Raw genomic sequence first — 9,970 nt, forward strand, 5'->3', positions numbered from 1 at the left:
TTTTTTTCTTTTTTTCCTTCATTAGAGAAGCTGTAGGTTGACAAAACAATCATGCATAAGATACAGGATTCCTATACACCAACCCACCAGTTGTGGGTTGTGGCCTTTTCAAGATTCTCTATGTACAGGATTATGTCAAGTGCAAAAGGGAAGGGTTTTATTTCCTTCCCTATTTGGATGCCTTTTATTTCTTTTTCTTGCCTAACTGCTCTGGCAAAAACTTCCAATGTTGAATAACAGTGGTGATAGTGGGCATCCTTGTCTTTTTCCTGATATTAGAGGGAAAGGTTTTAGTCTTTTACCATTGAACCTGATATTAGCTGTGGGATTTTCATATATCCTTATCTGGTTAAGGATTTTTTCTTCTGTTCTTAGTTTTCTTAGTGTTTTTATCAGGAAAAGAGGCCAGATTTTGTCAAATGCCTTATCTGCATCAATCGAGATGATCGTGTAGTTTTTTTCCCTTTGTTCTGTGAATATGGTGTATTACATTTATTGATTTTCTTATGATAAACCAACTTTGCATACCTGGGACAAATCCCACTTGACCACGGTGTATAATTCTTTTAATACGTTGTTGTATTCAACTTGCTAGTATTTTGTTGAGGACATCTACATCTATATTCATAAGAGATATTGGTTTATAGTTTTCTTTATCTGGCTTTGGCATGAGGATGACGTTGGCCACACAGAATGAATAACAGAGTGTTCCCTCCTTGTGATGGTTAGATTCCTGTGTCAACTTAGCCACGTGATGGTGCCCAGCTGTCTGGTCAAGCAAATACTGGCCTGTCACTGCAAGGACATTTCAGGGCTGGTTAATAAACCAGAAGGCTGGTTTATTAAATCATCAGTTAACTGATTACATCTGTGGCTAATTACATCTATGATCAACTAAGGGAGTGTTCTGCAATGAGAGAATCCAATCAGTTGGATTTAATCTAATCACTTGAAGACTTTTAAGAAGAAGGGAGAACTTTAATTTCTCCTTCAGCCAGCCAGCCTCTCCTGGGGAGTTCACTGAAGAACCTCATCAGAGTTGTCAGTTCGCGGCCTGCCCTATGGAATTTGGACTTGTACATCCTGCCCTACAGAATCTGGATTTGTGCAGCTCCACAGTTTTATAATATCTCATATTTACAGATATCCTGTTGGTTCTGATTCCCTAGAGAACCCTGAGTAATACACAACTCTTCAATTTTTTTGAAGAGTCTGAGCAGACTTGGAATTAAGTCTTCTTGGCATGTTTGGTAGAATTCCCTGTGAAACCATCTGGTCCTGGGCTTTTCTTTGTTGGGAGGTTTTCATGACAGATTCAATCTCTTTATTAGTAATTACTTTGTTGAGATCTTCTATTTCTTCTTGAGCCAATGTAGGTAGCTTGTGTGTTTCTAAAAATTTATTCATTTCATCTAGGTTATCTAATTTATTGGTGTATACTTGTTCATGGTATCCTCTTATAGTCCTTTTTATTTCAGCAGGGTCAGTAGTGATGTCCCCCTCTCCTGCTATTTTTAAAACTGCATTTTCTTGATTCAGCACTTGCCCAGTACTACAACCCTTCAACTGTGTTCTGAGTTCTAAGGAAGACATTTTTGCCAGTTTTTGCTAGTTGTTCAAAGATTCTGTAGGGGAACAACACCCTGGAGCTTCTTATACCACCATTTTGGTCAACTAGAGGCCCTGCATCTAGGGTTCTAATATTCTCCTTTTTCTTTCCAATAAACTTCTTTTATTTGAGTTTATTTGAATAAGTGTCTGTTCCTTATTATTAAACATATCCCAAGTCATTATCAAAATGGGGGAGAAATACACAAAATACTTTTCTGGAAGCATTATAGTTGAAAAATCACCCTTTCATACTACCCTATGTTCTGGCCCTTCACAGCCTTATTAATATTTGAATCTCCAATGCCCAGCACAGTGCCCAGCTCACAGGAGTCCAAAAAAAATGTATATTGAAGGAATATGTAAACATTTTCAAATGCTGAAGCAGAATCTAAGCTACAAACTCCCATGACATGAAATTCTGTCAAATCTTTTTTAAAGTATGCTCTGTAAAAATTATAAATCTGGACCCTCATATCAGACAAATCATCCCCAAGTGCTCTAATTTATGTCTATAGCTGAGTCCTACTGTCTTCAGTATGTTTTCCTCAAATACATGTTAAAAAAAAAAAAAAATCACCTAAATTACAAAAGGTAATTTTAACTTGCATGTCTTTCCAACTATAGAACTCTAAGTCCTATGATTTCAGAAAATAAAAAATCCTAAAAATGAAAAGATTATCTGGACAAAGAAGACTATTCTACATTTTGAATACAGAAGCTAACTCATCTCTGGAATCTCAAATACTCAACAATTTCCCCAATTATTTAAATAATTTGTAGGTATGTGTGTGCGTATCGGAACAGCTGGAAACGTGAAAAATTTACTCAATTTCACCTCTTTATTAAGATGTCTGTTATCACATAAAGCCTAAAGACAAATTCAGAATTCCCACACAATACTACCTTTTGTGCACCTATCCTAATTAACCATAAATTTATATTAACAGCTTTCAATAATTCTCACTTGCTATGAAGTCATTTTTCAAGATACATCCTTTGATGTAGGTTTAGGAGGTTCAAAAATAATCTGCACCTTACTATCCATGGCATGTAAACAATGATCTCATTTTCAATATATACACATCTGTTTATATATTTGCTACTTTCCTTTATTCAACTTGAGACTCTATGGAGAAAAAAAATAGTTGTAATAAGACATTTTAAGTAAAGAATCTTTGTTCTGAGACCCAAAAATTTCTTAAAATTAGAAATCCCAACATGTGAGTCAATTCAAATAAAATCATAAGAAAATGAAGCCTGGGGGAAAGCTAAAATAAAATAAAGTTTCAATCAGTTGCATAAATTTTCTCTTTAGAAGAAAAATATAAAGACCCTTGATATTTAGTGTGGGTAGAACTGGTAAGGAGTCAGAAACTGAGTTCATCAAAATTACAGCTAGATGTTTCCAGTGCACAGGGTCAGTCTACACCAGAAAGTTAATGACCTCTGCCTAGTAGCGACCTTCATATATAACATTTTTCTTTATAAACTCTGTGAGACATCACAGATAAGTGGGGCATATATAAAGTGTTCAGAATACAGTCATTTTTAAATTAGTTCCTTCTCCCTCCTTCACTACTTCCTTTTCTAGAATCTTAAAGAACATCTCTACTGTATGTATAGATTCATTATAGTAACACCACTCTGGATTCCTTTGGCAATGCCACCTTCACTTTTAAGTATCAGGATAGAGTTGAAAATGAAATCAGTTTCCTGACTGTCACTACTACATGTGCCAACAGTGTTTTTTCAAACTGCAGATCACAATGATTAGGTCATAAAAATAATTTGACGGGTTATGATCAGCATTTTTTAAATGAAATAGAATAGATTATCAGAAAAATATCAAACATCACACATAGTACGTTTCATTAACTTGTTTCAGTTTTATATATGGGTCTGTACTAGATCTCAGATAAAATGTATTTATTATTCCGCACAATGAAAAAAAAAAATTGAAAGCCACTAACATACAATGGCTTGAAATAAGAGTACTTGTAGTTCACAGCAGATTTCTTTGAAATCAGAAAAATGAAATTCTTTATAAAGTCTGAGCATTTTTTCCCTTAAGAGTCAAACAAGAAGTGTTCAATTTAAATCTTTTATTAATATTTTACTAATACACATTCCTGAAATGAGCATTTAGTTTACTTCAGAAAAACAAATTTCAACCTAGCTTGTGTCTTGCACATATTATTCACCTTTTTCTTTACATTTCTAACAAATTCTTCAGTACTAGTATATATCTCAGTCCCTTAAAGAACAATGGATAAATTACTCATTGCCTAGAGTTGGCTTAAAACTGAGTTTTTCTTCTGTCTTAATGTGCAACTTAAGTTTGCTCACCAGGACCTGATCCAGATTTTATTAAGTCTCACTCCCCCTCTCCAGGAAGGAAAAGCCAATTGACTGTTCCTATCTACAGGGCCTAAACCACTCCAAATTAACCAAGAAAAGCCAAAGGGAGGGCAGCATATGATCTAGGACCAGATTCTTAACGCAAGAGATGCTCCAGTGTGCTCAGTTCCTTTCCCTCGGACTACTTAGAATACCTCCTCCACTCGCCTGCCTTTAAAGTTGGGAACCTTCCCCAGGGCCTCCTCCCTGAGGCTTTTGCCTTTGTTTTCATAAGAGTTCTTACAGTAGAGTTCATCTTCTCAAAGACAAAGTCAGCTCTCCACTTAGTGACTCTCTCCAAGAATAAACACATGAGAATTTCACTTTCTAACATTCCAAGGACACACGAACTAGGAATAGAAACATAAAATGAAGTCCACTCCTCATTGCAATGTTTTCATGATTTTTCTGACACTCTACTATCTACTTATCTGGTTTGTTGCTTTGTCCCACCCACTTCAACCCCTGAGGGTTGAGAGTTCCCTGCTGTCTATCGCCATTCCAGATTCCTGGACTCAAGTCACAGTGTGATGCTACAGACTGATGTGGGCTCTTCATGCTGAGGACTATGTTAATACTTCCACTTTACTGTTCTGTGTCCTCAACCCTTTATCTCTGATTTTTCATTCCATAATAATCTATGTTCTGATGGATAATTCTTCCATTCATAGCAAGACTTTTATTATGAAGTGAGTATTTTCTTACCATCACTTTTCATCTATCTGAGTCAAACTATAAATTTTTTTCCCACAGAATCCAACTATATCTTAAATCAAAGAACTCACCTGTCCTGAGAATAAGCTTCAGTAGTTTACACCTTGTTTTTATTATCCTTCCAGTGTTTTCACTGTTCCACACCATCTTTTCAATCCATGTTAGTCAACACATTTTTAAAAACTACTAATTTAATTGAGGAACAGGGCCTATCTGGGAAAGTGTATGCATGTATGTATGTATATACATATAAATATCTCCAGCAGTGATATTCCCTCCTCTCTCTGACACGTAACAAGTAACTATCTTCCCTCCAGCAGAGTTCTCATGCAGCCCACCTATCTATCATAGAGACCTACCTCCCCTTCTATGAATGTCCTACACAGTGAATAGCCCATGTTCTAGGCACTTGACTTTCTACCCCCCAAAATTTAACTAATCTGTGGCCATTTTTCTCTCAGCTAGCTGTTCCCCTACAAAGAAATCTGATAAACTTACCCTACCAAAATGCTAATAATTAATAACCATTTAGTGGATTTCTCATCCCAGAAATACTTCATTTTAATAAGGACTTCTGAAGATCTCCATGGCAGACCTATTAAGGATATCTGGGAAATCAAAAAGTCATTCTGGTACCTCAAGTCAGTGGCACAGATGATCACATCTATTGCCTATTTAAGACAAGCCTGTTAAGGAAACCAAATCAATAAATGTTGAGGGTGAGAGGGGTCTTACAGATGGTCTAGAACTCTAAGTCATGATTCTCAGTCCTGACTGCACATTGGAATCTCCAGCCCCCAGAAAAGGAGAAGAATGATACCCAGAAAAGCAAATTTCAAAGTCAGTCACAATGTTGGGCCTAACTTCCAGGCCTCTGCCACTGTATCAGACAGATATATATATATGAACAACAAGCAAAAGTATAAAGATATGTATGAGAATGATAAATATCCATTCAGGACACTGATTACCCCCATGGGGAATGGGGAGGGAATGCAACTGAGAAAAGATATACAAAGGGGGTTTCAAATGTATTGGTAACATTTAATGTCCTACACTGGGTGGTGTATATATATGTATTTGTTAAATTATTCCCCATTATCTTTCGGATGTCTAAAATTTCATAATAAAGGCTATGATATTAAGAATACAGAAATATCTAAGGCTAGAAAGTACTCAGAGAAGATACTTTTTGAGCGGGTCTTGCAAGAAGAATAAAACACAGATTACTAGCAAAAATAACACAGACATTTCTAAAGGAAAAGCAGGAACAAAGGTGAAGTTTGGAGCACTCAACAGGCCACAACTTAAATAAAGAACAAAAAAGGAACTTCACGAGGACCAGATTCACCATGGAGAACAGAACAGAAGGCCAGAGGTGAAGGCTGAGACCAAGAGACAGACACCTTGTATACTAAGTAGATGAGTGTGGGCTCTAATCTAAAAAAAGGGAGTTGCATGATTAAAGTGATGTTTAAGCTAAATAAATCCAGAAGGCATATGCTGCATGGCTGTTTAAGCAAACTGCATTACATGGAACATTAGGAGGTTTTACAGGACAAGAAGAGAGAAAAGGAAGGACTTAAGGGACCAGGAACCAGGTCAGATAGAGTCCTTCTGATGTCTTTGAAAACCACTGGACTCAGGTGCCCAGTTAGAAGACACTGATGTAATTCAAGTGTGAGGGTCATAAACCCTGGCATGGGATGGTAATATTGGGAAAAATGAATCCACAGACTTTTGATGGAGAATTTGATAGGATCTAGTGGATGACGATAGAGTAGGTCCACATGAGAAAATCAAAAATACTAACTGAGCAGCAGCTGCTGGTCATACAGAAGTCAACATGTGCCACATAAACATAACCATGTAAAAGTATCTGGGCACTGAGGAAGTCCTAGTCAAAGCAGAAAAATGAAGTGACATTCTTACAGGGATTATGAAGAAAACAAGCAAAGGGGACCAGAAGATTGTAGAAAAAGACAACAACCACATCATGGAATGTTAACAAAACAAGCGAGTTTCAAAAAGAGGTATCACTGTACATGATGAGAGGGTACATAGCCTTCGCAGCCAATAGGACACAAAGTTTGGGCCCTTTCGACACTTGAACAAGTTATTTAACCTCTCTGAACCTCCTTTAATAAGGAAAACATAAAATAACAACTAGCGTTACTGAACACATTATGGAGCACTGTGCTAAGTACTTTACATATTGTCTCATTTAATCCTCATGATATATTTTACAATTGAAGAAAAAAATTTAGAACTAACAAGTAGCAGAGGCAGGGATTCCTATTTCTTAAATAAAAGAATGTATATATAAAGTTCCTGGCAAACAGTGTGCCCTCAAAAATAACAGCTATATTTTATTAGAAGGTAGTGATCAATAGGGGCAACACAAAAACCCACTGTCAGTAATCCCAGGCATAGCAGTCCATGTGGCAAACTGCAAACTCTAAGATCTTAGTGTCCTCATCTACAAAACAGAATTAATGCCTGAAATCCAACCTACTTACTAAGGTTGCTGTGAGGATTAAATGAGATTATGAATATGAAAACTCTACAAAAAACTTTAAGGGATATTCTAATATAAGGAATTAATATGACTTCTATTGTTTACTCCTCAGAAATGCTTTCCTGGGTCAACATTAAGTTTCTCTGAACACAGCTAAAAATAAGCCTGTTAAATGTACAACCACCACTTTGAAAAGTATAAATCACCATGGCATTACCATCCACACCTCCCCCAGACTCCTCCAGGATTTTCAAATGTTCCTGCAAGGGTTCGTTCTTTCACCTATAATGAAAACTCTGATAGAACAACTGAATAGAGAGAGCTTCTACTTCAATTCAGAGTTGTTCAAAGTAAAGTCACACCAATGAAAAGTGAACGTAAGAAAACAATCACTTCATATGAAAAGGTCTGCTGTGAATGGATGGATTATCACTAAGAAGATAGATTACCATGGCCCTATGGCATCATTTCAGAGGTGCCATCTTGCAGTCCTTCATAAACTGCAGAAAAGAAAAAAAAAGTTCCCAATATTCTATAGTATTAAAACTGGGTGTCCGATCAGTCAGTACTACAATACCCTGGATTTACAAAACGCTAGAAAATAATCAATCGGCTTGCTTCAAAGCTCTGACAGAAGGTCCCTTCTGGAATCCCTCCACCACCACCCCCCTTTTTTCACCTGAACAGATGGTTTCTAGGCCTCAAGGCTCAAATGTCTAGTCACACAATTCACAATAGCTCCCAGAGTTCCTACCTTTTTAATTTATGCCATGTTCTTGAATACTCCCCCTTTCATCTAACCTCTAAGTACTGAAACACATAAACTCTAATCTTCATAAGCACTATCTGGGAGAGAGATCAGTATCCTCATATTTTAAATTAAAAATGAAAGACAGAAGTTAAATGTTTTATCCAATATCAAACAGTTGATTCATTCTTGGAAAAATGTGCATTACGCACTTATATCAATGAACAACCTTTATTTAGATCATTTCAAATATTAATTCAAACGTATCTACTGTGCACTGGTACATTTCCAATATAATACCATAGATTAAATATAAACTAACAGTAAATACCAAAGCATCACTATTTTTACATGCTAAAAGAAAAACAAAACTAACTATAGGGGAGGGGATTCTAATTTAAGAAGCCTACTGTATTGCATCCATAAATACTTTTGAACTTAGTGGGGGAACACCTGTCAGTGCAGCAAATCCACAAGTTTTATAGATTGTGTGGCTATTAATTCCTTAAACTGTAAATAGACGATCCACCTTTTTTAAAAAGAAGTATTATGAAGAACATTTGACAAGAACGCCTACAATACTGGCAGAAAACCAGCTAATTTCCTAGTTTTATGTCTCCTAGTCTTCGTGAACTCGCCACCAGCGAAAAACTCGACCTGCCCCTGAGGCGCAGAAGGTCGGGCCGCAGACAGCCCCGCGCTGCCCACTCTGCTGCCCACGCGCGCCAGGCCTAGCCGGCCGCGGGGCAGGCGAGTCACGGCCTCCCCACGGGTCCCCTCGCCTCGTGGACAGGCGGCGCCGGGGCACTCGGACCTGCCTCCTGACCCTCGTCGCGCAGGCTCCGGGCCCGGAAGGCGAGAAGGGGGTCGCGATGCGGACCGGCCTAGCCGCTCCCGCCCCGGGGCCGCCGGCGACGCGTCCCTCCTTCTCCCCGCTACCCCTATTGGTGTTACCTCTTGGGCGCCGGCGGCTGCTCCATGGCGGCCTAGGGCAGAAGAAGGGAACTGGCCAGCGGCGACGGCTGGAGGAGGAAAGAAGCTGGAACACCCGCCGGCCGGGCCGGGGAGCCAGGGAAGGAAACTCCAGGAACTCGGACCAACTTTCCCGTAACTCCGCTGCGGATCCTACCGCCGCTCCAGAGTGCGGCTCCTCCCTGCCAGCCCCGCCCCTCGGCCTCAGGCCGCGGCGCTGGATGGTGGGCGGGGCCGGGCTCAGAGGGAGTGGGCGGAGCCGAACTCGGTGCTGCGGTAGACTGTAGGCCCGGACACCCGGGAAGGGGCGGGCCACGGCGCAGGGTAGGGAAAAGGGAGGGGCGGACTGGAAGATCCTGAAGTTGAGGCTATCTAAGAGCTGCTCTGGTCTGGTGAGGGTTGTCTCCCATAGAGCCGTTTCAAAGCTGCCACTCCTCACTTCCCTTCACTGCGTTTGTCCCAATACGATTTGACACTTTTCTCTGGATTTCCCACACGTTACATCCCAAGCATCTTGTGAAGCCGTATGAAGTACTGACTGCCCAGGCTTTCCTCTCTGGTTCTGTTTATAATTATTGCCTCTGTTCTCCCCCAGCGATTTGACATTTGCAGCTACAGTACTGGGGATCCTTCTGGAAATGTTTGGTTTTTTGATTGTGGGCAGGTTCCTCATTACATTTCACAATAATTACATCTAATTACAGAGAAAATAATTACTACAGTGAGCTCTCTCAGTACACAAATGCAGTATTCAATTAGGTAACCTAGCAAACCTATCAGAAACTATGGTGCATAGAAAAGCACTCAAGTGAAGTTTGTTTCCTTCCCTCTTCTTACCCTCTCCCCACAACCTGTTCCAAACATGCTTGCCCCACTCTAATTTGACCCCTTCATGTATCCAATTGTATGTATCCTGTTTAACCTTAAATCCTACATGTAGATCTCTTTCTTATTACCAGATACAATTGCTATGTAAGGAGTTTTCTTGTTTTTGTTAGAAATTGTCAAGG

General features: G+C 39.2%; 1 protein-coding gene across 2 annotated transcripts in view; it reads right to left on the reverse strand.

The window, feature by feature from the left end:
* STK3 (serine/threonine kinase 3) overlaps positions 1-9,148 on the reverse strand; it is a 344,700-nt gene extending 335,552 nt beyond the window's left edge. For both annotated transcript variants that reach the window (XM_037802741.1, XM_037802742.1), the window contains exon 1: positions 8,943-9,148. In XM_037802741.1, the coding sequence (XP_037658669.1) occupies positions 8,943-8,968 (26 nt within the window). In that variant the 5' untranslated portion in view covers positions 8,969-9,148. The remainder of the gene's footprint in view (positions 1-8,942) is intronic.
* Positions 9,149-9,970: the final 822 nt, after the last annotated feature.

This window comes from Choloepus didactylus, chromosome 14, assembly GCF_015220235.1.
Source record: "Choloepus didactylus isolate mChoDid1 chromosome 14, mChoDid1.pri, whole genome shotgun sequence".
Taxonomy (NCBI): Eukaryota; Metazoa; Chordata; class Mammalia; order Pilosa; family Megalonychidae; genus Choloepus; species Choloepus didactylus.